The sequence below is a fragment of the Syngnathus scovelli genome, chromosome 12 (assembly GCF_024217435.2).
Source record: "Syngnathus scovelli strain Florida chromosome 12, RoL_Ssco_1.2, whole genome shotgun sequence".
Classification (NCBI taxonomy): Eukaryota; Metazoa; Chordata; class Actinopteri; order Syngnathiformes; family Syngnathidae; genus Syngnathus; species Syngnathus scovelli.
Window position 1 is genome coordinate 7,931,301 of NC_090858.1, and position 27,411 is coordinate 7,958,711.

General features: G+C 41.0%; 4 protein-coding genes and 1 long non-coding RNA gene across 17 annotated transcripts in view; 3 read left to right on the plus strand and 2 right to left on the minus strand.

The window, feature by feature from the left end:
• The first annotated feature begins 32 nt into the window (after nucleotides 1-32).
• LOC125978322 (CSC1-like protein 2) lies at nucleotides 33-13,028 on the plus strand. 4 transcript variants are annotated; one of them, XM_049735577.2, is made up of 24 exons: nucleotides 33-450; nucleotides 1,994-2,215; nucleotides 2,308-2,387; nucleotides 3,454-3,495; nucleotides 4,579-4,669; nucleotides 4,745-4,782; nucleotides 4,886-5,028; nucleotides 5,119-5,170; nucleotides 5,261-5,369; nucleotides 5,447-5,517; nucleotides 5,840-5,920; nucleotides 6,040-6,163; nucleotides 6,819-6,952; nucleotides 7,024-7,161; nucleotides 7,255-7,408; nucleotides 7,806-7,912; nucleotides 8,009-8,095; nucleotides 8,229-8,294; nucleotides 8,724-8,886; nucleotides 9,083-9,188; nucleotides 9,325-9,492; nucleotides 9,611-9,726; nucleotides 9,811-9,882; nucleotides 10,871-13,028. In XM_049735577.2, exons 2-24 carry the CDS (start codon nucleotides 2,018-2,020, stop codon nucleotides 11,030-11,032), a joined length of 2,502 nt encoding a protein of 833 aa, XP_049591534.1. In that variant the 5' UTR covers nucleotides 33-450; nucleotides 1,994-2,017; the 3' UTR covers nucleotides 11,033-13,028. The 4 variants fall into 4 exon arrangements, with proteins under 4 accessions (XP_049591534.1, XP_049591532.1, XP_049591535.1 ...); XM_049735575.2 differs by having other exon boundaries at nucleotides 4,886-5,170; XM_049735578.2 differs by lacking the exon at nucleotides 3,454-3,495.
• On the minus strand, nucleotides 6,992-10,414 carry LOC125978351 (uncharacterized). Its single transcript, XR_007484990.2, has 2 exons — nucleotides 10,322-10,414; nucleotides 6,992-9,519 (listed from the first exon to the last, which is right to left on the minus strand). It is a non-coding gene; the product is annotated as an uncharacterized lncRNA (long non-coding RNA).
• Nucleotides 13,029-13,572: 544 nt separating the features above from the next.
• On the plus strand, nucleotides 13,573-18,629 carry LOC125978343 (zinc transporter ZIP9). Its single transcript, XM_049735638.2, has 7 exons — nucleotides 13,573-13,873; nucleotides 14,035-14,149; nucleotides 14,214-14,342; nucleotides 15,502-15,564; nucleotides 16,103-16,188; nucleotides 17,253-17,387; nucleotides 17,473-18,629. The coding sequence occupies exons 1-7, from the start codon at nucleotides 13,778-13,780 to the stop codon at nucleotides 17,698-17,700; spliced, it is 852 nt and encodes a 283-aa protein (XP_049591595.1). The 5' UTR covers nucleotides 13,573-13,777; the 3' UTR covers nucleotides 17,701-18,629.
• On the minus strand, nucleotides 18,021-20,770 carry LOC125978328 (coiled-coil domain-containing protein 177). Of its 2 annotated transcripts, XM_049735587.2 has the most exons (2): nucleotides 20,523-20,770; nucleotides 18,021-20,369 (listed from the first exon to the last, which is right to left on the minus strand). In XM_049735587.2, the coding sequence occupies exons 1-2, from the start codon at nucleotides 20,600-20,602 to the stop codon at nucleotides 18,905-18,907; spliced, it is 1,545 nt and encodes a 514-aa protein (XP_049591544.1). In that variant the 5' UTR covers nucleotides 20,603-20,770; the 3' UTR covers nucleotides 18,021-18,904. The 2 variants fall into 2 exon arrangements, with proteins under 2 accessions (XP_049591544.1, XP_049591543.1); XM_049735586.2 differs by having other exon boundaries at nucleotides 18,021-20,770.
• Nucleotides 20,771-21,694: 924 nt separating this feature from the next.
• tacc2 (transforming, acidic coiled-coil containing protein 2) overlaps nucleotides 21,695-27,411 on the plus strand; it is a 33,188-nt gene continuing 27,471 nt past the window's right edge. For 4 of the 9 annotated variants that reach the window (XM_049735560.2, XM_049735563.2, XM_049735565.2 and 1 more), the window contains exon 1: nucleotides 21,695-22,037. In XM_049735560.2, coding sequence (XP_049591517.1) covers nucleotides 21,927-22,037 — 111 coding nt within the window. In that variant the 5' untranslated portion in view covers nucleotides 21,695-21,926. Of the gene's footprint in view, nucleotides 22,038-22,731; nucleotides 22,862-24,033; nucleotides 24,166-24,770; nucleotides 24,840-25,495; nucleotides 25,719-27,411 lie in introns of those variants that run through there. The other 5 variants (XM_049735566.2, XM_049735564.2, XM_049735561.2 and 2 more) reach the window with 4 other exon arrangements.

Consider the following 27,411-nt stretch of genomic DNA (forward strand, 5'->3'; position numbering starts at 1 on the left):
CTCACAGATATATACAACATAGATCCCTCCCAACCGCGAAAGCTCTGTTCAACTGTCTGTTGTGCAGCTGCTTTACATTTCTTGAAGTCATATGTCTAGGGCTGCCATACTTGAAGCATGATCGGCGTCTCCGCCTGCTGGACTGGTCTGTCTAGAGAGTTGTCCAACCGGCTGTCTTGACGTGAGCTGTAGTCACTGCGTTGACGAGCGCATCATTGTAAACAGGTTAATACGATACCGTTTGCTGAACTTTCATTTATCTTATAATTTTGTCTTGTGACGCGGCAAGTTAAATTTAAAACTAAATCCATGTAGTTCGGTAAAAGCTAACTATGTTATGGTAGATGGTTCCGCTAATAGCTAGCGTCAAAGCTACGGTTAACTGCTAACCCTCATTGACGAAGTGACAAGTCCATTGACGACACCCATTCTTTCAATGCATTCGCAAAGGTAAGTTTGCAAGTGTGGATGAAGTCGAGTTTATTCACAGCCTTTGTATTTTTAACAGGTGAAAATGTCCGTCTGGTACTTCTGAATGATGTTGAGCCTTGACAGCACAATAAGTAAACTGAGAAAAGTGATACTCTTAGTGTTAGCACGCTAACTTGTACTCCAATAGCCGACTGTAGTCACTTCAAGTCGCTGTGTCAAAGAACACTATATACTACAATAATAATTCTATTGACTCAAGTGAATTGCGTAGGAATGCTCGCGATTATCTGCGGTCTGTCAGCTGTTGATTACATGTAACTTGGGGCACTGTAAAGATAATGAACTGTCTATTGGGTAATACAGTTGCAGCTAATAGGTTTTATTTTTCTGAGCGTGTTTGACACAGCAATTCAGCACTGCAACCTTGAGACAAACTCCTGACATTGTTATTTCCACAAGTAAGCGTTAGCGAGTGTCTTCCCAAATTGTGACAGGGAGGGTCAAAGCGGTCAAAAAGTGTACTGTTGCGTTCAGGATGTGCAGCGGTTGTCGATGAAGACACAGTAAGGGTGTGCTGTGTCCTCCTTGGACTCACATCGGCCCATTTCAACCCTCTGGTCTCTATTGGTTTATTGTTGGGCTCTGGCTGCATCTTGCTGCAGTGATGTCACAAGCATTCCATGGAGCGGATAAACGACTTAGTGTTAGGGCAGATGAGCACTCAGCATTGCGAATGCTGCTAATAGTGAGTGGGTCGAAGGGCAAATATAAAGGAGTGCAACTGTGTAAACACGTGTACCAGCACACTCCGGGAGACCAGTGTTCTTTTTTTTTTCTCCCATGCCCTTATCAAAACATGCAAAATATGCGATTCTCAAACGGTGGTTGGCTGCAAGCAGTCGTGGGAAGTAAGTGTCAACTCGTTGCTGTAGATTTTGCAGATATCTGTACTTAAGAGTGTGAAAACATTCCACTCTTACTCCCTAAATTTGAACACACATATCCGCACTTTGTACTCCTTTTCAAAATAGCCCCCCCAATTTCTGTTGACCAAAATAAAAAAAAAATAGGTAAACTGCATTTCAGATCTCAATTGAGATCTTGGAGTGGGAAAAACAGGTGCAGTTGCTTGGACCAGCAAGCATCGACGCAATAATGCCCCAACAGATTCAGAGAAGCACAATATTTCCCATCTATGAGCCTATTTAAGATAATATTTTGTTGGTGTTGGCTCCAAGAATAATTTATGGCAAGCAGTCAATTTGAGTACTATGTAAACCTTCATTTAAGCGATTCTTATTAAGAAAAGCTTGACGAGTTGAATTGAAAATGCTTGAAGTTATCTTAGAAATACCACATTTACTTTTTTGGTGTGTTATCACTAACACACCAAAAAAGATAAACTCAACACCACGCTTTAGGCAGATGACCAATTTAGTGATCCATTCATGCTTCTTTTTCTCTCCTAATCGGTAAATGATTGTCTGCTATTATCTTACTTTTGCTGTGCTTCGGCAATTCATACCGAGCGTTATGAACACTTTGGCCTTTTCTTTTGCAGATACTCAGCATGTTGCAGTGAGTGATGCAAAGGCTGCTATTAGGGATGGCCATCTGGGGGGCGCAAGCTTGCTCTGACTCAGAGAGCTGTACGACTACATTGCCACCCAATGCCACCTCCAAAGAGTACTGCTACTCGGCCCGCATTCGCAGCACAGTTCTGCAGGGCTTGCCCTTTGGTGGCGTACCAACCGTTCTCGCCCTAGACTTCATGTGCTTTTTGGTGAGTTGTTCTGACAAGTACACGTTGTAAACTATGTCTATTTTTTAGGATTATTTATTGTTCTAATATTTCTTGCTAATGTGGCCTTCCAGGGCTTGCTGGTCGTGTTCTCCTTCCTTCGTAAAGTAGCGTGGGACTATGGACGTCTCGCTCTCGTCACCGACGCCGACAGGTACGGTAACCTCCGCAAGGATATAAGTTTGAAGTACACTATTTAGCGGTTACTTCAAAAATGCACATCAAAAAGTCACCGGGTAATTTTCGTCAAAATATGACCATTCAAATTTTTATTTGCTTGCTGTCAATGTCAAGAACTGTAGTTGTACAAGTCATTAATGAGAAGCAACACAATCAATGACATCTTAATGATAATTAGCGGCATACTGCTGTTGTGGAAATACACGTGATGTTTGCTAGTTTTGGGGAAGCATTTTCTGTGGGGCTTACTATGGCCGGCAGCCACTCAGGCTCTGTTTTTATGCAAAGTCAATGTCATGGATTAGGCTCAAGACGGGAAGTGTGTGTTGAACATATGTTCATTGCACCAAAGGGAACATAATGCCGAGTCAGTGTTTGTCTCAGACAAAACCAAAATCAATTGAATACACAGTACACATACACAGCAAAATTAACGTCATAGGTCAACTGAAGCCAACCGCTCGAGGATTTCACCCAGACAGGAAGTTGGTGTCAGCAGCACATGATCGGTCTGGTTTAGCCTAATGCCATAGGGTATAATTAGACCTGAAGTTGAGGTAAACAGCACTATTATTAAATGAATTTTCTTAAAATTCCAAAATCCTTTAAAGTCATTGAATAAACCCAACTGTCATGGGTGTGAATAAGCTTACCACTGTCATGACACGCTGCTATATAACCTACATTTGCCAGCTGTGGACATTTGGATTTCGCTCCTTCAGTATTTTTGCAGCTGCATGCAAACTGATAATAGGGTTGTAGCATAGCGGGATGATAATGGGGGGGCAGCTGCCTGACTCTAGTCCTTTGTCAAATGTTGTTTATTGAAATCAGATTATATTTCAATAGTGAAGCGCAATGTCAGAAACGTGCTTCGGTGTCTCGCCATTGCTCGTGTTTTTGTGTTGTGTGTTGAGAAGCTAATTAGTATGCCTGTGGCATGAAAAGTTTCTCCAGTGTAACTCTTGAGCCCATCCGTACTAGCAAGCAGAGTTACTTCATATCGGCACAAGTCAATGTTTTGCCTGTCTTTCCACCAGGAGAACGGATCAGCGTTACAGTCGTCTGGATGATCGGGAATAGTATGTTGTTTGTATTCATCACTCGATCCCCTCCCTGTTTGTGTTTTTAACCTAGCTAGCACTTTTAGGTTTCCCCATTCTTGGTGGTTGAGTGTTTCTCCTCCAGGTGTTTCTCAGTGCCAGGGTCCTAAATGATTTTCCCTCCTCTCCTTGCCAATGTCCTTCTTGTGCCGCTGGGTGTCCTTGTCTTTAATTAGATCTGTATGTACTAATCTGTATTAACCTCTTTCTGAATCATGGCCTCCTCCTGTGTGGCCGCACAGCATGATGCACACAGATTAGGTAGAGGTAGTAATGCTACTCCTCTTCTTCACATTGCGTATTGCACACTTGAGACAACCCTCTCCAATTTCATGTTGGAATGAGGGTGACCTCGCTTTTCTTAAGTTTACTTTGAGATACAGCTCATTTCCTCTACATGTGATCAAATCGCTCCCTTGTTTGTATATAGAACAGGGGTCACCAGTATTTTTAAAACTGAAAGCTACTTCTTGGATCCTCATTAATGCAAAGGACTTCCTGTTGAATACACACTTCTGAAATATTACATTTGGTCAAATTGAAATTAATTATTTGATTATTGATGAATGTTTGTCAATATGAAGACTGATCATGCTCACGATTTCTTAGAATTATTGTCAACAATGATATAAAATTGTAAGAAACAGTTTTCATGTTCATGTGTAACATATTTCTATAAATACCATATCTGCAAGTGTTTAAAATTTCAAACGAAATTACAATGTACCATTGCTGGTGACCCCTGAATAGAGTACATCAAGAGCCATCATATTGCTAAAAGATCTGTTCCTTCTTCTTGTGTGGGAATTCTTCTGGGTTGCGTTCTCTTTGCGGCATAACAGAAGTTGTTCAACATCCAAGACTTTCCATGTCTTCTTGTTTTGACAGCAACAGTTGTTGTTGCGCTGACTATAACAAATAATCTGAAAACGGGATTCCATCTCGCTTGTGCTAGACTGTGTATATGATGCTTTCTCATTCTACTAATATGGCAGTCCCAGTGAGTTGAGACAAATACGTCTGTACACCTCAATAATACTTTGGGTTGTTTTATTCACACAGTGCGGCCACCGCCTTGACAACAGAGACACCGGAACGCTATGAGCGCCTCACCTCAATTTCTAGCTCGGTCGATATGGATCAGAGAGACACGGTAAGAATGTTATTGTTGTGACACAATGGAAAATTGGCCATGTTTCCTTCATATTATTGCGCTCTTCTCTTATAGGGCTTCTGCTCTTGGCTTACTGCCATCTTCCGCATCAAGTAAGGCCGCACGCTCTTCATTATGGCGAGAAAAATACGAAATTAAATTAAACATTCTTTTTTAGATAAATAGCTCACTTGCTTATATCTTTTTTATCTTTAGGGATGATGAAATAAGGGAGAAGTGTGGCGAGGATGCAGTACATTATTTGTCCTTCCAACGCCACATTATCGGCCTATTGGTCGTGGTGGGTGTGCTATCCGTTGGCATCGTTTTGCCTGTAAACTTCTCAGGAAACCTACTTGGTGAGTTGACTGAGGTTTCTAACCAAAGGATGAACCTGCTTGGAGTGACACAAAATTACAAAAAACTGATTTTCCTTTTCTTGCCTACAGAAAACAATGCTTATAATTTTGGAAGAACTACGATAGCAAACCTAGATGCAGAGTGAGTGATTCTTAGGCAATAATCGTCGCACCAGTGTGATTTACAGTCTGTTGTTGCTTAACAATGCTCTCAACTGTTTATCTTATCTAGTAATGCGCTTTTGTGGCTGCACACCATATTTGCGTTCCTTTACCTGTTACTGACGGTGTTCAGCATGAGAAGACACACCTCCAAGATGCACTACGCAGAGGATGACCTGGTTGGTTTCACAAAAATTCCCTCCACAAGCATATTGTACTTTCCTTTAAACAGCCTTTTTTTCCCAATTCACTACAGGTCAAACGCACATTATTTGTCAACGGACTCTCCAAATATGCCGAAGAAACAGAAATAAAGCAACATTTTGAGTAAGTGGCTTTAAATATTTGTTTCTGTGATTTCATGTTAAGTCTCTTATGACATCTCTTGAATCGCTTCTCCTTTCCTGCCTGGTTATGTATCTGTGTTAGAGTATATGAGAGACATGCCTTTTCCTCTTAAAATTGATCTCGCCAACCATGTACCAGTATGAGACAATGGTCGGCCTATAGATAGAAATGTTCGTAATAGAAGCCAGATGAGCAGAATTATGCAAGTCATGTGTCATTTGCTACTAGAAAGGAGGGCTGCTTGGCTCTATGTTGTCTCCACTCTTGTAATACAATTCCCGCTCTCTCTTTTGTTTAATAGGCAGGCGTATGAAAACTGTGCCGTGCTGGAAGCCCGCATCTGTTACAATGTGGCCAGACTGATGTATCTGAACTCCGAAAGGTAGCAGTTTTATACTGAGAAATACAAGGGTTGACTCTTTGTAAAAAAAAAAAAGTTTGACTGACCTGATATCAGTTAGTGATGTCATCAGTATGACAAATTTACCATTTTGCATGTAGGAAGAAGGCAGAGCGCAGCAAGAAATTCTTCCTGGATCTGCAGGCCAAAGAGCATGTAAACACCATGATAAACCCAAAGCCATGTGGACACCTTTGCTGTTGTATCATCAAAGGTTGTGAGCAGGTCAGAAGAATATTTCCTCATATCTCAAAACAATAACACAGCTTAAGTTCTCTGGCAGTCAAATGTTTGTTTTTTTGTTCATATTGATAGCTTCTTTTCCTATCGTGATAAAGTTTCCAATAACCTACAGTGGCTATACACACCCATGCTAAAATACCAGGATTTTTGTAATAAAAAGGAGAACATCATAAATGATTGTAAAACTTTTCAGCCATTAAAGAAATCTATGAGGTAGACAATGTGCTTGCACCAGTTTGCAGCCCCGCTTACAACTGGGCATATGTTCAGAAGAAACCAATCATTCAGACATGTTCAGAAGTAGTCAGCACACAGCAGCCACCATTAAAAGTGCCTCTGATTAACACAAAATTAAGTCCGTATGTTCTAGTAGATGTTTCTTGACACTTCTATTTCAAAAGAAGCTAGAAAGATTTGACAGGTATTTGAAACTGTAATTTCTCCACCATATTGATATTGTCGGAGTTGCATTAATAGTGAAAACATTTTCAAATTCTTATGGTTTAATTTTTTTAAATCATAAAACCTGCCATTTGAACAGATTGTGAATTTCCATATACAGTGTATGCTCTTTTCAGAAATCCATTCAAACTAACTACAAATCTCATTTATATTTACATGATTTTACCCCTCACAGGAAGAGGCTGTCAGTTATTATACTAAGTTGGAGGCTCAATTAAAAGATGGCGCCAGGAAGGAGAGAGAGAAGGTCAACAGGAAACCGTTAGGAATGGCATTTGTCACCTTTCAAAACGAATCCATAACTGCTATGTAAGGAGGCCTTTGCGCGCGCATGCACACACACGCACACGTAGTTTAACATTTTATTTGGTTTGTCTCAGAATCTTGAAGGACTTCAATGCTTGCAAATGTCAGGGTTGCCACTGTCGTAGAGAGCCCCAGAGCTCGGCATTCAGTGACAAACTACAAACACACAACTGGACTGTGAGCTATGCCCCTGATCCACAAAATGTCTACTGGTGAGTGTGAAATAAAGTCACTCCATGAGCAATATTGGCTGCGCAGGCTCTCTGGCTTTTGATCTAACCGCAGCACCACTTTTTATCCCTTAGGGAGCATCTGTCATTAGGAGGTTTCTCGTGGTGGATCCGCTGCTTGATCATAAACTCTGTCCTCTTCCTTCTCCTATTCTTCCTCACTACACCAGCCATCATTATCTCAACCATGGACAAGTTCAATGTTACGAAACCAGTGGAGTACCTGAACGTGAGGCACTTTGTCCAGCGCTTTTTATTGTTTTTCTACATTTGAAATGGGAGCAAGGAGCGCAGAATCCGTTTGCATGTGCCTCGATCATGTGGCAAAGCAGGCTGCCAAATTCCTAAACAGGAAAAAAATAATGCTCCGTGCCGAAAATTGCTTCCGAATGTTGAGCTCTGAAACTTAACAACAGATTTGTATTGGTGAAATTGTTCTTTGACGTCCGATATCTATGGCCTTGGAGAATAATCTATAAAAATGTGAAAAAAATTGATTGGAAAACTGCACACATAGTACTGAAACAAACAAGTACCAACAGGTCTAACATTTGACTTCAGATGCTGAATTCAGACATTGAGTTCTTGTCTCGACATCTCAGTGCATGTCTGTTTTTTGTTCACAGAATCCAATTATCACTCAGTTTTTCCCCACCCTCCTCCTGTGGTCCTTCTCCGCCTTACTTCCAACCATTGTCTATTACTCTGCCTTTTTTGAAGCCCATTGGACCCGGTAAGGATTTCACTTAAAGCAAGATGTACTGATCTTTTGGTGACTGTCCCGTTTGTTTTGGGTTTCCCAGACTGATGTGTCCATATGTTCCTACAGGTCTGGCGAGAACAGAACTACTATGCATAAATGCTACACTTTCCTAATCTTCATGGTGCTCTTACTGCCCTCCCTTGGTCTAAGCAGGTAGTGTAGATTTTTCTCATGGGTGACAAAAATATGTGCAGTACTCCAGGACAGTACTCTATTTTTGTAATATGTATTGAATTGTCATTTTATTGTTGGTATCAGTTTCAATCTTTGTCTTTTCTGTTTTTAGTTTGGATGTTTTCTTCCGATGGCTTTTTGACAAAAGATTCTTGGCTGATGCTAAAGTGAGATTTGAGTAAGTTACATGCATACACACAAGATTCGCTGCACCTATTCAATGTGTTGCGCACTTACCGTATTATTCCACGCAGTCATTTTGCACAGGAACATATTTATTTTTTTATGATCCTTACAAAAATGCAAATAAATGGGAATATTAAGTAGTAAGTGGCACGTAACGCTACGTATTTTACCTGAGACATTGCTTTTAAGTCATTCATACATTTTGCCTGTATAAAATGATGATAGCTAGTTTTGTTTCACATAATAAAAAACATGTAACTGAGGTTAATGAGCTAAAAGTGCACGGTATATTTCTTTCCTGAGCCTAAAGTTAGCTGGGCTCCAGTTACTTGTCAACCTAATGAGAGCAAGCAGTGTAGAAAATGTAAATATCGGAATATCGAAATGTGACGCCCGCTGACCTGTCTGGTATCCTCATCAGGTGCGTGTTCCTTCCGGACAATGGAGCCTTCTTTGTCAACTATGTCATTGCCTCTGCATTTATTGGAAATGCCATGGACTTGCTCAGGATCCCTGGTCTGCTTATGTACATGATCCGCCTCTGCCTCGCTCGATCCGCAGCTGAGCGCAGAAACGTCAAGAGGGTTAGTTTGTGACTGCTTGACTTACGATATTTGATTTGTTGTACGTTTATGGAGCAAATACATTAGCAATGTAGCACCCACCTTTTACTTTCCCCCCATTAAACCTGTGTTGCTCATAATGATCTATTTTATATCTGGTTTGATGGTCAAAACTTTCATGAATGAACTCAATAAAAACATGTTATTTTTTCTGTAGCATCAAGCTTACGAGTTCCAATTTGGAGCAGCTTATGCCTGGATGATGTGTGTCTTCACGGTGGTTATGACCTACAGCATCACCTGCCCAATCATTGTCCCCTTTGGTTAGTTCTGCGTTTAAATTTGCAGTGGTCTGCTACTGCTATCTGATGCAATTATGGTGTTCTGTTCTTCATATGCTCGCTCATCAGCCAGCCTAATAGGATTTGCTCTTACCTCATACGTCACTTTTCCGCACAGGGCTGATGTACATGCTGCTCAAGCACCTAGCAGACAGGTACAACATGTATTATGCGTACCTGCCTTCAAAATTGGACAAGAAGATCCACTCGGGAGCTGTCAACCAAGTGGTGGCTGCTCCAATTCTTTGTCTATTTTGGCTTCTTTTCTTCTCCACGATGCGCTCTGGTAGGAAAGCACTCCATCTACAACTGTCTATAATGCACACCACCATTATTATTTTGTTTCCGCCCATGACAATTTGAGCAACCCGATTAACTGATGTCCTCCAAATTTTCTTTCCCAGGGTTTTCAGCTGCAATTTCCATGTTCACGTTTGTAGTTTTGATCATCACAATCATTGTCTGCCTCTCACATGTCTGCTTTGGACATTTTAAATATTTGAGCGCTCACAACTACAAGGTAACAAATCCTGTCAACTTGTGCAATTTTTAAGTGTTTTTTTTTTTTTTTTATTGATTTAAGTAAATGTTTTGTGTGTCCCAGATTGACACTCAAGAATCTGATGTGACTGAGAATGGCCATACAGAACGCACTACTGACTCCAACAAAGCTGCAGTAAGTCGTCAGGCACGTTTACTGTCGTATTTGTGTCTCTTAGCTGCTGTGAATTTGGTGATTTCCATAAAAATATTGAGAAGAATTAGTCCCGTAGTCCAAATATGTGTCATGGAGGTGTGAATAGTCATACGCTGACCAAATTCTTTATTTTTATTGTGTTGAATTGAGTGTCTTTCATCTTTAAATGGAACAAAAATGTCAGGAAAGATTGTAAGAAGAGATGGTAATGAAAAAAATAATGGCCAATTCCAATGTCTCAGCTCAGTGGGCCTGACCCTCCTTACCTTTTTCCACTTGCCAAGGCTTTCCAATCTAAAATTAATGACATCAGCGCTTTCTTTTTTTGTGTAGCTAACTGTCAAAGATCAGCACATGATCAAAGAAACAATACACATAATTACAATGACATAAATGTATGAAAGCAAAGAACACTTACCTTTGCAATGTCATGTTTTGTCCCCCCTGCCTCTTGTCTGTAGTAGCATTCCTCAGCTTTGTGTCCCGAAGCTCCTCCTTCCAAAATTATACAAGTAGTTCCTCATTGAGAGCTCAGAAACATAATTCTCTATGACATCGCCTCGAGAGATTTGCTGATAAAGCTTTTTGTCACGAAGATGATAGCTAAGAGTACGTGACATACACCGATGTCGTCAGGCAATTGTATCTGCATAATATAGACTTGTGTTTTCCAACCTGGGTTACTCGAGCAGATTGTAGAGAGTGCGTGGAAAGGTCTGAAAATTTTTCCTGGTATTTTTGGTCTAATATTGAAATGTTAAATGCCTGTTTAAATTTTACAATCATGTAGAATTATACATTATTTTGATACTCATTAATTACGACAGCAAGGCCGCCCTTGTATCACATGAAAAGATTCTGATCATGCACCAAGCACTGATATCAGCTGAAAGCTTTGTGCCAAATTTTATAAAGTTGCTTTTGAGAAAGAGATGTTATTTCTAACCTTTGTCCTCCATCTCAACAGCAAATGTACATCGCTGAGGTTCTGCAAGATCCAAACGCAGAGGAGGCTGGATCGGGCAGTGGCGAGTCACAGGACGAGGAAATAATCAATGTGGAAAATGGCCTGAATGAGGACTTCCAGTCGGGAGAAGACAGCCTCATCGATAATGAAGTGCGACACTGAGAACAACCAAAAGTTCAAACTTTGAGAAGCGTGCACTGAATAAACGAACTGGAAGTGAACCAACAAGTTCACCAAAGCATCTCAACTTGATGGAGGGACGTAAAACTAATGGATGTGTGTTGTCTACTAATGAATATGTGGATTCTCACATAGACTGGGACTACTTGCACAAGCAATGCACAAACAGCAAGATCCACCTGCACAGCGCATGGACCCAGAAAATACGCACAGGTAGACATGACCACTATGGCCCCGTCTTGAAGGGAATGATGTTCTCCCCTTGTCCTTAACATCGTTGAGAGCTCCAATAAGCTTTTTTTTTGGCATGTCTTCAACAAGTGGAGATTTTTTTCCATAACCTTCTGCTAGTACCCCAAAATGTCCCCACTTGATGCTTCATATGGAATGCGGCTTTCAAGCGAGGTGCAGAGGTTTCGCCAATGCTCATGCAATCCCATAGAAGCCTTCAAGAAAAGAGCAGGATTTTCTTTTAGCACATAACCTCCTTGGACATTGATTAGAATACTTATATATTTTTCCTCGACATTTCCCTTCTCACTGTGGAAGACGAGCGGTGTCTTAGCACACTACAGTGATTAAAGTGATGCAGCCAGTTGGGATTGCTATTGGTCTGCTGCTACTGACCCTGCTGCAAGAAGACTTTGAGTTGAATAGGACGTGTTGATGCGTTAGTCTCTTAATGATGCTCAATTGACATCCGTTTCTTTTTTATCATTTTTTTTTTTGCCCATAGGTTTACATATTCACGCACAGATACTGACATTTGCGTTCATTTTACGGTGATAACTGGATTAAGACTAGTTAGTCTCTGTCTTGTCCTTGTTAAATTTTGTAGAGGCACTTAATTATGTAGCTCCTGTGAGGTGTATTATAAGTTGTTTGCAGTCATGTTACAGCCACAACATAGCTGATTTGTAAATTATTTTAATTAAATTGTATGTCTGTGATAAAACGTTAAAGAAATCCGAAGAAAACTCAACGGCCACAATTGCGGGTAAGATGCATTCAGCATCTGAATAGTTCAAGCTGAACCAAGTAATATTTGTCAATGTGATATGTAGCACACACACCCAACTGTGGCCTTACTCTGCATCAAACTTCTCATTTTTATAAGCTTATTGAGCAGGTCTGGCTGCAAGATCTAATTTATGAACCATTACAGATATCCTAAATACACAAACCACATGCTCAAAATGTATGGTAATCACTTTTTCAGTTGTTGAATTTCCTCCACCCCACATTTATTATTCCCACGACGAAGGAGCCCCCGGAAAGAAAAATGGTTCCTCACAACTGATCATGTTGATTTTTCAGACCCACTCCATTGCATTCCCATAGACATTTTTATTTTATTTTTTAATAAAACAGCTGCTAAGATCAAAGAAAACTCCCATAAGGTCTGATCACCGCACCACGAAACTGACCATGACCTGTTGTTAGAATGTGTCAATTATTTTGGTACTAAAAAAGAATTGCAATGTACGAGTGGCATTCTTCTCTGATTCTAAGTGGACTGTTCCATACCTCTACATGTGTATACCTCTAATATGTCTTGAAATTTCTCAACGGGTTCCGGAGAGATACTCTAATCACACTATCTCTTTAACCTTGAATGTAGTTTGACACCCGCAATTTTTGATCAGATGCAAGTAGTGCTAGCTAATGGTGATCAGCTTTGGTTCACTGGACAACCATACATGTGCTATTTTGTATTATAACTGAACTAGCAAGTGTAGTGTCGCTGCAAGGAAAACATTTACGTGTCAGTGTCAGTCTGTTGGCCTTAGTGATGTCTTATAATTTAAACATTCTGTATGAACTCATCGACATTGTGAATCATGTTATCATTAATCTATGCCTCTGTACACTCACTGGAAATAAAACAATAGTTTTTGTTAACAGGACTACACTCAGGAGTTGTCAACTTGTTCCAATTCTGGAATGTTTAGTAAAATGCTTCATCCCAAAATTGCAAGTTTGTATCTATCGGGAGGTCATTCTTGTTCATACAATCCATTTTCTGTAGTGGTTGATATTCCAGCATCAGCCAAGAAAGAAGAATTGTAATGCAGCCTTTACAAATGAACAATAATTAATTTCTTATTTTATTTTACATAATTTTTCAGTTTTCCAAGTTTTTTCCCCAATTTTTTTTCATGACCATTATTTTCAACCCTTTTGTTTTTAAATACCGTTTTACAAATAGTTTTAAACACGATTATTTATTTTAATTACCTCTGCAGAAAACCGTTATCAAGATTTTTTATTTTCTCCAATAGAATACTATAGAAGATGATATAAATTGTAACGATTATGCACATATGCTTCATATTTTCAAACACAACCACGTATCCAGCAAGAGCACACACGGAAACACAAACAAGTTTTGCTTTGTCGTTGGAGGACAAATCGAGTACTATATTTTAGCTGTACCTTAACCAGTGCAAATTGTAACGTTAAATGCATTGCAAGATGCGTTCTCGAAAGAGTTAAAAAAAAAAAAAAAAAAAAAAATGTTTTCATCCCGTGCTTGTGCAGCCGGCTCAGCAGTAGCAGGGCGGTCACAGACGGAGTCTCGACGTGGAAGATGAAGACGGAAGAAAAACGTGTTTTAAAACAAATGTTGGACCCGTGAACGCCCGTCGTCGTGTCTAATGATGCAAGACAGAAATCTAGGACACTACCCGTGACATAAAATACCCCTCTTAAAATCAAGTCGACGAAATGGACGGAGGGTTGAGCATTACTTTAATATCAGTAGCAATGTTTGTCGGTTCTTTCTTACTCGGATTCATCCCTCTGTTGTTTCGACTTTCGGAGGTAAGTCCTTAAAAAGACGCATTTTCCCTGTGTTTTGTGCTTTTTGCTAGTACGGCGACAAAACAAATGTGTGTTGACTTGTGTCCTTGTATAGACATTTGGGTCAAAATGGTTCCTTTTCGTGGCTCTAAAGTTAAAAATACGCTTGTGTTTTTTTGCAGAGAAGCCTGCACTTTGTCTCCATTCTGGGTGCAGGCTTCTTGTGTGGAACAGCCCTTGCAATCACCATCCCTGAAGGAGTGGGATTAATGCAACAGTCCTGGACACACCACAATGGTTATTATCATATAGCTTGTCTTGTCATGCATATGGCTTTATTTGGTATGCATATCTTCTGCAGCTTCTGTTCTGAACGAAACCTCCAGAGAAAGCTCCCCCTCACCTCAGTTGTATATTGGAGTGGCTTTGACGTTGGGCTTCACCTTCATGTTTGTGGTGGATCAACTGGCGAGTTACTTTGCCATGTGTGGTAAGTTGACATTTGAATTTGGCAGAATTCAATGGTGTTGGGTCTAAATACGATTAGACATTAAATCACTCGCTGGAATGAAGAGGAGAAGACAACCAGAACAGGTTTACTCGCGAGGAGAACGATAGAGCAAGCAATCTCAGTTACAACCTCCATCAGTTCTGAGTCCTTACTCCACGTGCCCCTCTTTTTAATGTTATGGTTGCCCTGGTTACAGAGGCGTTGCTACACTAAAGGGAGGGGGATTGTGTCTGTAGCAACGCTGATTAGAAAGAGAATGTAGTGTGGTGTGAATTAGCACTTCGCTGTTGGCTCTTGACCCCCCGCAGAGGCCGTCCGCAGTTGTCTTCCTTCACAGTTGGCTGACTTGTCCTCGAGGTCAACAAATGCCCTGACGCACGTTGATTGCCGCTTTGCTGTGGAACAAATGCAACTAGACCTTTGCTAACTTTATCTACTTGGTAATTAACACATAATAATAATAAGTAACTTGTCCTAAACATTTCAACACACATTAAGCAAACGTGAGGTAACCGGTATGCAGTTCCTTAAACAAACATTGAGTAAATATGGGATAACTTTTATGCAACTACTTCTAACTGTATGTAACCCTTAACAAAGAAGAATAGGTCTGATAAACTACAATCTATGAACCAAACCTACATCTAAATATAAAAGGAATGAAGTTCCTGTAAATCAAACAAAGAACATGTCACCTATGCAAATAAGCCCTGCTCATTGTTAGTGAAGGCCTCTTACGGGAACCAAAACACACAGACAACATAAGGACAGGATGGCTGACAGGGATCAAAAGACATCCCTATCACTAAAACTGAAGAACCTAGATAAAAGGAAAGATAAACTCGTAAAGGCGAGGCCTCCAGGTCTGGCAGGCCAAAGCTTCACTTAAAATTATTCCAACAAATGGCGGCAAATGTGGGGTCGAACCTGACTCGATCCACCTTGCAACTGTTACGTGTGTAGTACATGGCTGTTCAGAATCACTAGTGACATTATATAAACATCAAATTGAATGTAATTCTGCATACTCGGCACTTTGCCTTCATCATACTCAGATTTTAGGTTTTAAATGCAGGTCACTGTGTGACTGCATGTCATTGGCACAATCACCATATTGTTATGTATTTTGTTATTTCAGGACAGACAAATCCCAACAGCGACGCCATCACAGCCACACTGGGGCTGGTTATTCATGCCGCAGGTAAAACAGTCTTATTCATATTTGTTTGCCTCTAGCACACCTCACATTTCAGTACACGAGGGCAAAGGGCCATCCTCATGTGAGTCACTACGTGTACTTTTTGTGCTCTCGTAAACCTGTGCGTTACAGCAGTGAGTCTCAACTGGTGAGTCGGACGTTAAAAGTGGTAGTAAAATATTACCGGGTTTCCAACTGCACCGACATGTAATGTTTTGAGGGAATGTGTAGCATGCAATTGAAGTCATTTTGTACTAGAGATAGTCTGTTAAAGGCTATACTTAAGGTAAATATAGACACAAATTATGGGCTGGTGGATTCCGTCTTCCATACCGATTTGTATAATAAAGTTAAAGTGGACACCGCTTTTATATTTTCACAAAGATACAGATAAAAGTTTGACTAGGTTGTTTAATTTCATGCCTCAGGTTGGATATCCAGCACAAACAGAACTAAGTAAATCAACTTAAAATGAATTTTGGCCTTGGTGGTCAGCACCCTCTGAATGTTTGCTGCTTTTTGTGTTTTGCATTACAAATAGCTGATGGATTCGCTTTGGGTGCAGTGGTAGCCACGGGCCAGGTGACAGTGCAAGTCATTGTGTTTTTAGCTGTGATTCTACACAAGGTGAGATTATTACAATGAAAATTTATGCTGCATTCAGGACTGTTGTGGAATTGTACAACAATCCCACTTGGAGCTAGCTCACAAGGTTAACTTCTTAAATCATCCAGTGACAATTAAACAACAGGTTTGTTCGAGGAAAGTAGTCAAACCTGATCTTATTTAATGTTTGGTTTGACCTTGTTACCAAACAACGTCATGATGAGATTAGATATACTAACACAATGATATACGTCATTGCATAACTTGTCACGAATGCTTCATGGCTTAAAGTTGTTCAAAATATATAAAGCCGACATACTCCTTTGGTGCAACTTTGTGGACTGCCATTGTTCTGTGGTGTCACATTACTGCACCTTCGGGTAGTCAAGGAAGCCCACGTTGCCTCGAGCTTGTTAGAAGTTTCTTGTCAGAGACTTTACAACATCCTGGAATGCAGCCTAACAAAGACTTCATTTTCATGTACGGTTCAAATGACACTCGAAATATGAATGCATGAAATCAGCTTGGATGTGAAAAGCTCCTTAAGCGTGTAGCGAGAACATGCAAGTAAATACGTACATAACAATGACAGACATAAATTAATATGCAATGTTTAGTGGGTCTGATATTTACTGCTGTTTGTTGGTAATTATTTTGCTAATTTAAAGTTTTTGCTATAGTTTAGATTTACTGAGTTAACGCCACCATCGGTATTGTGACTAGCCCCCTCCAATGTTTATAATTGCCATTATAAAGTTGAATTTTGTTTATTTATTTTTTTATCCCAAAACCATTTGATAGAATTTCAAACTCTTTTTTATTACCCTTGCTAACAAACAAAGATCTAAAGTCAGGATCTATCACTTCAACATGACACGCTTACTACTTTCCTATTAGCCAGTACTTGGGTGCTATGTTGTATGATGTTACAGAAAAAGCACAAAATACATGAATAGGTATGTTTTTTTTCAATAAATAGCTGACATAAATTCAACGGGGAAAAAATGGAATAGTGAACTGTGAGCAGACATGACTGTATTTCAATGGCGTTACATTGACAAAAAATATTCACCCTTGTCTATTAGGCTCCTGCAGCTTTTGGTTTAGTTGCCTTTCTGATACATGCGGGACTGGAAAAGAAGTCCATCCAGGGACATTTGTTGGCCTTCTCAGCTGCAGCACCAATTGTTGCCATTGTGACATACTTCATACTGCACGCGGTAATACAGCCCAAACCAGTTCTTTTCCCTCTGACATTCTATAACGGACTGCTACATTGATTGGAAATGTGTTTTTTGTCAACAGACTTGCTCGTCATCTCAAAACCAGCTCAGTGCAACGGGTGTCGGTATGCTTTTCTCGGGTGGGACCTTCCTCTTTGTGGCCACGGTGCACGTTCTTCCCGACATCATCAGCGGTAACAGTCACAGTCAGCCCAAGCAGCAGAGCCACTTAGGCCTTAAGGAGAGCGTCACTCTTGTTCTCGGCGTTGGCCTTCCTGTGTTGCTGGCTGTGGGGCTTCACGATGACTGAGAAGGACTCAATGGTCGAAACTGAGCATTTGTATAGTTAGAACTTACTCAGAATGTGAATCTTGAGTGAAACTGTCACCAAACTGACATGCCAAGGAGAGAAATCAAAGACTGCATTTCAGGATATCACATCTATCCTGAAAACGTAAAGGGTAACAATCTAGATGCTGGTCACAGGCATGATTTTTGCCTTGGGGACAAATGTGATTATGTACCACTAGATGGCACTAATGACTGACAGAATGTGGATTAGTTCCTAAAGTCACTGGCGGAGCTAGGATTTTATTTTATTGGGTGGGGGCTGTAGCCGGCCCATGGATATCTCAGGTGGTCCGCCAAGCGAATTAAAAAAAAAAAAAAAAAATCTTCAGAAAACGCTGATAAAGATTTGTCATATGTTTCGTACGGGGACATATGGACATGATGAAAAAAATTGTTGGAAAAAAAAAAATCAGAAAAGACCCAAAAGTCAATTATGTGGGGTCTGACTTCTGGGGGTCCAATCATATTTAACAGGGGTCGGGGGGCAGTGCCAACCCTGCACCCTTCTAGCTCCGCCAGTAAAAAATTGAAAAATTTAAATAGTGCACCCCAGATATTACTGCAAAGAGATTTGGGGTTACTTGCTATGTAGCCCTGACAATTATTTTTACTACATTATTGTACGTAGGTGCTTTAGGCACTGCTATGACATCAGGTTTTATCTGCCCATAACCTAAGCACAATTTATTTTTAAATTGGCCAATCAAAACCATTTCTGAACAAGCTGCACTTTTTCATCGAGTTTGAAACAACGAAAGACCTGTAGAAAAATATTTTTGATGCTTACCAGCATATTTGTGTAAATGTAACTTCAACATTGCTATCCCCCGTGGCACAACGATGGAACAGTTTGTATCCAAGTATGAGTAAAGCATGAGGAAACGTTTACATTTTTGCATTTAATTTATTTAAAAGAAAAAAAAAAGGCCGCATGTTAGAATGTAATAATCATACACACCAGATTGCTGGAACTAGCGCGAATGGCAGCAAACCAGAAAGATTTGACAATTATAGAAACAGCATTTCCTGTAATTATCCTTTTCTGTACTAACATAACTGTCACTGACAGAAGATGGATGTGGTTAAAAATACACTACAGTGGAAAACCTACCAAGTTGGATTTTGCTAGCAAATTGCAGTGAAGCATGTGTGAAGATGTCATTTCAGAGGTTCATGCGACTGATGGAGGCGGCCAGCTGAGCTTCCTGAGCCATCTGAGCAAACGAGCGACTTTGTGTCTGCTGCCTCGTTCGCTCCCTCAACTGAAACGACGCCATGGCCTGCTTGTGCGCTTCCTGCCGTGCGTGTTCGCGCTCTCGGAGCAGCCTCTCACTCCTCCTCTCCTTGATGGCAACGCTGCTCTCCCTGACCTTTCTCACCGCTTCCTCCTCTCTCAGCAGGCTCTCTTGTAGTCGTCGGTGACGCAGCCGCCTGAGTTTGTTGTGCTGATGCGTTTGCTGGGCTCTTTTCCTTTGCTGCGCCCACGTGTGCTCGGTGGCTCTCTGCACGCGCTGCTGACTCAGCTGGACCAGGAGATGTTTGTGCGTGTGCTGCTGGATGCTGTGCAGCTTGGCCCTGAGTTGCGTCCTCAGCATCTGCTTCTCCTCCTGGGCAGCCCGCTCCTGCAGCTCCAGCAGCCGAGTCTCCACGTCACGAGCGTGTTTCACACATGAACGCCGCATCTTCCTCTCAAGTGTGTCCCTCAGACGTGTCTTCTCGTCCTCCATCTGTCTTTCTACTTGCTGTTTTAGGAGGATGTGGTGTAGCATCTCCTTTCTGTTTTCCTGCTGGAGACGCTTCTTCTCCTTCTTCTCCAGCCGCAATTTTCTCCTCTTTGCTCTCTGCTCCCTCTCCATAGCTGTCTGTCTTTCCTTGTCTCGCTGCCTTTTGTCCACGTTCTCCATTTCTTTCAGCATGTTCTCCTGGCAGGATTTCCTCACCTGTGCATCCTTTTGCGCAGCTTCCATCTGTCCTCTCCGCTGTGCCTCCACCTGCTCCTTCAGCCTCTTCCATCGCTCCTCTTGCAGCATCACCTCCCTTTTGAGCTGTTTTGCTCTCTCTTCTTCACGACGTGCTCTCAGCCTCCTGCGGGCCTCCAGCTCCTCATGCCAGCATTGCACACTCTGCATCAGTTTCTGCATCCTCCTTTTCTCTGCCTGCGCCTGCCGGACCTCCTCCTGCCTACGGGCCTCCTCTCGCTCCTCGTCCCTCCACTGCCTATGACTGAGGCGGTCCTCCTCTTCCTGGTGTTTTATCAGCATGAGAGCTGCAATCTTGCGGTCGGTCTGCGATATTGGGACACACATTTCCCTCTGAATGTCTTCAGTGAGCCTTTGTAGTTTTATTTGGATATCCGGATAGTGTCTGAGGTCACCTAGGCTGCAGATTGTGTTCCTGTCTGGTTCTCCTGCCGCAGAGCAGGATGTTTTACTCACACATTTGTGCCTAATGCAGAGATCGGCATATGGAATAGGAGCTGTTGTCTTATCAATAATGATGTCATCCTTCAGCTTGGTGTCATGCCTCATTTCCCGGCTTGAGATTTTCTTAGTGCTCGGCCACCTGGCAACCTGCCGGATAATCCGCTCCCTCTCATTTCGGCACATTTGCAGGAGCGTCCTTCTCTCCCTGTCATAGGATTCATGCATAACTTTCACTTCTTCTAAAGGCAAGTCACACTGCTCAGACAATAAGTCATTCAGCGATTTCATCAGAAGAGCAACAGGTTTGATGCCAAGTCGTGCACAGGACTCCAAGGAGCGAGGGCTTGTTAAAACATACCTGCTATTTTCTGCATCAACAGTGTCAAAGTTGTTCAGATCCAAGTGAAGCGGGGGTGTAGATGACCTCAGCTCCCCCATATTGAAACAAAACCTACGCTACCTGACTGCAAAGGTGTACAGAAGAGCCTAAAAGTGTACTACGGCTCAGTCGGTTCTTTAGCGCGGCAGGGTCATGAAGGGATTAGTTTGTCCATGTGACCAGTCTATCGCCTATCCTCAAAAATGAAATGAAAGAAATTCCTCTCATCACCTGAAATCAGCATTAGAAAAAAGAAAATATATTCAGTATGCAGCAATAATTTTGGCATAAATTGTCACATTTGAGGAGTAGGGGGTCAATCGCATTGAATGATTGAACACTTTGATACACTGACTATTTAGAACAAAATTTATTTCAATTAAACTTCTAATATTTAATTTGAATTGCAACAGATTGTATGGACATCATGCACAAGCAATTGAAGCGATTTAAACAATGAATTGGGGGGAAAAAAACAATATCAATCCAGCTGAATTCTTATAATACAGTGATTAGCACAGAAAATACACATATTAAAATAATAATGTACTTTTTGATGTGGCCTTTATAAACAGTTTTTAATGTGTGAAACAAAATTAGCAAAACAAACAAAAAACTACGCACCTTTTTCAAATGCGAGCATCTGATAGTGATTTGGGACCCTAGTGGTCGCTATGGCAAGGCAAACGTCATTACAGACGAGCGCTTTTGTGGCGTCCAGCTCGTTCTACAACTTTTATTACAGCGCCACCTACCGTCAATTTAATTCGTGGCGGACCGAGATATTTTTAAGTTTATAATGGGGCGAGATGTGGAACACCTCAATGACCTCCGGATCCCAAAAACAATTCCAGTGTGAGATGGATAGACAGACTTTGAAAACCCTAACACTGGTTTGAAACCCTACTCCGAAACCTTAAGATCTAGTTTGAAACCATACCCCAAGTTTGAAATCCGACTATGAAAACCCCAACACTAGTTTGAAACCCTTACCCTAGTTTGAATCCCTACTCTAAACTCAACCCAAGTTTGAAATACTGTCTCTGCAGCTTCTTGGAGTATTTAAAGGGACATGTACCCTTTATTCTGCTTACTCCCCCCCCCCCCCCCCCTCTTAATTTTCCTCCACAGCCGTGCCACCTCTCTTCATCTGATGCGAGGATTGGATGCATCCGAGGCAGAAAAGCATCACTTCCCATCTTCCGCTCATTTGATTAGGCAGGATTCCTTATGTAATATCGATTTTTTTTCCTTTTTTTATAAACAACCATGGCTTGAAATAATGTCACAGATGCACCACAGGCAATGCAACATCGAGTCACTTCGATGCGCACGTTTTCAAAGCTCTTGCTGCTCTGGCAATGCTGAGGTTGAGCGACGAGGATGCAGTTCTGCAGGAAGGTGCTCTGCAAGCCTTGTAGCGCCAGAGTCACTTCACCAGAAGAGGACATGGAATACAGGATGGGGGGCTGCATCGGAATTTCACCAAGACGGGTAAATTGCGGAAAAAGCTGCTGTGTTAATATCTGTGCGAGAATAGATGGCAGTCATTTTAAAGGCAAAGAGAGAAGATGGTGAGGGAGATGGTGCTGCGGAGGGCGATTCAATGTTTTCATGGCTTGCTTGGCAAATTGACACTATTTTGTTAATAAAATGGATGTAAATGGACATTTTGACCAAGGCAATGCAGTGTTGAAAACATACTGTGGAAAATGCAGTCAAGATTTATATCTGAAACCTGTCACACCTGGAGACTTTCCAGGTGGCAAAAGATAGAAATATGAATATTTGCATGCTCGGAGAGCTTCAGGTACAAAAGAGCAAGACTGCTGCACATTGAAAAGGGGAGGAGGTAATATCTGGCTCTGCTTCAAATGATTATTTTCTTTGTATTAATGGCAACAGGTGGATACACAGGTTAATTGTACTTTCTCTGCCATTTGTGAAATTGTTCTGCGTGTCATTATATGGCAAATATAGAAGACGCACAGCGTGTTGTAAATCATATTTTCTTGCTGCAATTAGGTGAGATTGGATAATCATTTCCAGTGGCAAACCTTTCACCTCCGGTTCTGTCCCCTCCCTCCCCGTGACCCTATTACTCTCCTCCTTTGGTCCAGCATTCACCTCAGGCCACCATCAACCCCCTTTAGCGCCCGCTCCCCACCTGCTCACCCCACGTGGGATGCAAAAATAGCATCAGAGAAACTGAGGCTCCATGCAGGAGACGACAGAACTTTAGTCAGACTGTAAACAGACTTGGGAAGTTCGTGCAAGCTTGAAGGGGATTCAGGTGACATAATTTCTTCTGAACGACGGTGAGTAGCAAACTGCTGCTCTTTGGTCTCTGTGCTTTACACTTTAGGAAGTATGATGAAGATATTAAGGTAAAGAGTGGACTGATTTAGCTCAGTTGTTGTCGACGCAATAGGAATCTGTCATTTTATTACTACCGTGCAGAATTATTACTCTTATAAACAATATTGTACATTGAGAATATTGTTATAAATAGAAGTGTTTAGAGGTACACAAGTGAAGGGCTAATATACAGGAGAGAAAATGCCATGTTTGGAGTTCATGTCGAATGGTTAGTTATGACAGCGGTCATCATCCAATATATAACTGTTGTGCTTTTCGTCGTGGAAAAAAAGCAATGCAACCACTACTTAAAGTGTGTACACAATTATGCCGTGGCGGCTGAAATTACATCCCTTTTATCCAAATAGCAAGCAGGCTAGAGCGGAGAAGTGTTGCCACGCCACAGAATAAACACAGCACAAAACACACATTATAACTGTGTAATGATCCTATTAATACTAATATGCACTTACTAACATCTAAAGGCCCAAATATAATGACATTTAGACAAATGCAGTATCTCAGTGATTTTGGCCAAGGTCAATGAGGCTCCTTTCTGACAGTTAACAAGAAAAATATTCATTAATATGTCAGTTATTTTATAAAAGGAAATATTGTTGTCACTGCTTATAGCATTGGCTCCCATGAGATTGTGGTTTTCTTCTAATTATGAATCGTTCACAAAACTGGGAGGAAACAGTCATACAGAAGAGTACAAGGCACATGTATCTATTTATAAAATATATCCAGGTCAATGCTTTCTAATTGTGCATGCGCACTTTTAAGTACTAGTATCAGCCGTGCATGCGCAAACAAGCCTCCCTGCGGGATGAGTGCAGCTACAGAGTTGCAATACAGAATACTGACCAAGCCAATATTCTTGCACACATACACATACTCACTTACTCAAGGCATTTTATTTTTAATGCAATGGAGAAGAACTCCCTTCAATGTATGTTTTTGTATAATTGCACATGTTCCTCTGGCTTCCAGATTGTACTGAGGGTTGTTAAGGTTGCACTTTGGCCTGAGCCAGTAGTCGGCTCCATCACAATTTTCTAATCTCTAAAACTACATGTGCATTCATTCACACATTCCATTCTCTGTCTACTGCTTTAATCCTGTGGAAAAGGCGTTCACTGAGGGACCTCAGCTCGTCTGCACGTTTTGTCTCGCTGTGTTGAGTCTGAGAAGGCCCGGAGGGTCCTTCTGCCGCTCGGCCTGATGAGACATGGGGAACGAGAGCAGCACGACTGAGGCTTTGGTAAGACACACGCAAGAGATGCGTTTGCTGTCATGCTTAGCACTACTCCCTCTAATACTACTAATACAAATACAACTATTAATTCTACGAGTAATACCAATAATTCTTCTACCAGTACCCAAACTAAAGAAAACTTTAACTAGAGCCTACTACTACTACTAATAATAATAATACTACTAATAATGATGATGCAAATTCCATTATTTCTTCTACGATTAAGTTACTCTTTAACACTCCAACACTAATACTATTGCAGATGAAAGCAATCCAGGTTCATTGCGAAGTATCAATTTGTTAAATGTCTGTAGATATTTCAAGACTAAATCTACTGTCGCACTCCTATCTATGTGTTTTGTCAGGCTGCTTTGGAAGGATGTATAATTGTAGCTAAAGAAAGGTACACACATGTGACTCAAACCTTGGAATTCTGGATTATCCTGATGAGATTATAATGCAAATGGGCCTCTTAAACAGTCGAGGGCCCCACACAGTTGGATTTTACATGGTGTGCTAGGGAAAACAAGAATGCATACTTTTACTAATAATGTCAGGAGAGCTTCCTCTCCTCCCAAAAATCTTGAACCACACCAATTTTGTACTTTCAGCCAGAAGAGGGCGCTCCTGAACATGTTGTTCTGTTTCCACCCCAAGAAAATCACAGCGAACCCTTGCAGGTACTAAAATAAAAAGCATGGGGGTTTTGTGTTGAGTGAAGATACTTCATCAGCTTTGCTTGCACAGGTAAAAAAATAAAATTTCCCAAAACTACTTTCTCAAAAATAATGCTGTTTCATGCTTCAGAAATTTCGGCCTGCATCAAGTAAAATATGTCAAACTTAAATAATCTGCGATGTGCTCCTTCAGTAATATAGTTTTTTCATGCTATCACAATGATAAAAATGATAATAGTTTAATAGTATAAATGTATTTAATTAATTTACTTGAGAATCCCCAATGACGCGTTTTGGTGTATTGATTAGGGAAATGGTGTTGTCGTGATGTCACGTTCAAACAAAGCCAATTAAGACATGAGATAATGGACCTAAGTTATCGTGTGAGTGTGTGTGAGTGTGTGTACTAAAAGCATCTTGCAATGCAACTTGATCCTCTCCTGGGGGGGCTGGGGGCGGGCACCACAGGCTTGCCCCTTGGCCTAATTCCCAATATTCACCTGCAGGACCGCTCACTGTTTGTCAGACAGTGCATGACAAACCGCAGCAAGGGAGGATGGGGGGGAGGAGAAACAGAAGTGGGAGGAGGAGGGAGGAAGAAGAGTGCTCAGTTGAAAGGGGGAGGAGAGTTCCCGGCCCTTCCCTGTTGTCAGCCAAGTGATTCAGCAGCAGGGTTGAGGAGGCGCACTGGAAATTTAGAAGGGAGGAGGCGGGCAGAAAGTAAGAGAAGGAGGAGCTGGTGATTTCCAAAAGACCGTGTCAAGGAGAGAAAAAGGAGAGCGGCTGCATGTGTTGCAGCATGTTTGTGTCTTCCAAAACAGAAGCGGCATGAGTACAGTGAGTACATTATAGAGACAAAGCGGAATCCTGCAAAAATATTGAGTAAGTACACCATCAAACTTTTAACTGTAATGTGTTCTATTTTCAAGGATCTGTTTGCGTCTAGTGCGCAAAAATAAAGGCCTGTTTTACTACGGTCACATGTGAAACATGACATTTGTTTACACAGTGCCAATGACATATTGCGTCGTTATTTGCTTTCTGTTTTGTTAAAGTGAAATGTATTGTTGTTTGTGTGTTTAGGATGATCTCAACAAGCAATTAAATAGTTTCATCCAGTAGTGTAGATGTAGATTGAATTAAAGGGCTGTTTGTGTTGCAGTCACCTTGTCTGTGCCTTTCATAGTGCTGAGTGGACAGTTACAACTTGTGACATTAGCTGCTCTTCAGTAAGACTGATGAGACTTTAAGTCGCATCAGCAACACAAACTCACCGGACGTGTTATTGGGTGCCATATTTAGAAGTCTAACTTAGCCTTGATTTTTAATAATGTGGTTTTGGGCTGTTGTGCGCACTGCTGGTTCTCATAAGGAGTAGTTTCTAACCAACTCTGTTGGCTGCAGGAAATCATTACAAGTAGTTAATAGATGGTTGATGGACGATCATGATTAAATTAAATTTTGACATGCAGTTTTGTAATCAGTATTGGACATAACTTGGCACAAACAAAACTAATTATGGTCAGGTGACGCTAGTCGCCTCACCACACCTTAACCGAAATGCATATTTGCATTTGTTGACTTGAACGCCACCTCAGAGATGGCAACGTGATGAAGGTGAGAGACCTTTGTGTACCTGAAACACAGGTTGTTTACATCACACGTTACCAAGTGTTGTACTTTAAGGCTGCAGGTGTCATTTAGATAGCTGCTGGTAGTGTAAGTAGTCACTCCAACAATTTCCCCAAAATAAAAACATTAAAGATCAAAAAAATCTAGTCAACTTGGGGATTTTCCGCTAAATGTGACTTCTACTCTTAAAACAATAAATTTGCCATTATGACAAGTGTTTTTTCACTAGTGGATAAAACAGGGCGCTGTAATTATGTCACTTTTGTTTGATTAAAGTACTCGTGTTTACGTAAATGTCATGTTGACTTCAATAGAGGTGTGGTGCTTTTCATTTTTTTATAAAAGCAAACTGGGAAGGTGTAGTGGACTATCAGTTACTGGTAAATACTAGCTGTGCATCTCTGCAGGGGATACACACAAGGCTTTATTGTGTTTCCTAACACATGGGTGGAGTAATTTGCTCATCTTTGTTTGCATTGAAGCTGCTGCAGGTGTTTGTTCATTTTCTGCAAGATGCAAACACGTTAAAAGGATTTGGCGCATATGTAAACAGGGATGGTCCATTTATAGAGCAGAATAACACTTCTGTCATTATTTAGACTTTAGTGGCAAAAAAGATTGTCAGGACATGATGACGTTATTTTAGCCTTATCATCAGTTTTAACGACCTTGCTGAAAATCTGATCAAATGAAGTTTATTTAAAGACTTAAAACATATAATATCACTGCTATAGCTTCTATTATTTTGTCCTTGTTATTTCCCTTAAACTTTAAGGGAATTGTTACTGAAAGAATTGAACCATATTTAGTTCAGCCAGCACGTCACCAAATGTACATTTACTGTACCTGTCACTTTGTATTAACATGCGGTGGGTTAAAAAAAATACACCCTGCATAGACCATACACCAGAGCATAGTTTTTCAGGTGTATTGGTTTACATAT

What these genes read in the sequence shown, in the direction of transcription:
- LOC125978322 (XM_049735575.2), top strand. Translation starts at nt 2,018, where the DNA reads ATGCAAAGGCTGCTATTAGGGATGGCCATCTGGGGGGCGCAAGCTTGC. An exon ending in AACGAATCCATAACTGCTAT is followed by an intron (nt 6,953 to 7,023) that starts GTAAGGAGGCCT and finishes GGTTTGTCTCAG; the next exon opens with AATCTTGAAGGACTTCAATG. An exon ending in GATGCTAAAGTGAGATTTGA is followed by an intron (nt 8,295 to 8,723) that starts GTAAGTTACATG and finishes TATCCTCATCAG; the next exon opens with GTGCGTGTTCCTTCCGGACA.
- LOC125978343 (XM_049735638.2), top strand. Translation starts at nt 13,778, where the DNA reads ATGGACGGAGGGTTGAGCATTACTTTAATATCAGTAGCAATGTTTGTC. An exon ending in GTCCTGGACACACCACAATG is followed by an intron (nt 14,150 to 14,213) that starts GTTATTATCATA and finishes TATCTTCTGCAG; the next exon opens with CTTCTGTTCTGAACGAAACC. An exon ending in CATACTTCATACTGCACGCG is followed by an intron (nt 17,388 to 17,472) that starts GTAATACAGCCC and finishes TTTTGTCAACAG; the next exon opens with ACTTGCTCGTCATCTCAAAA.
- LOC125978328 (XM_049735586.2), bottom strand. Translation starts at nt 20,602, where the DNA reads ATGGGGGAGCTGAGGTCATCTACACCCCCGCTTCACTTGGATCTGAAC.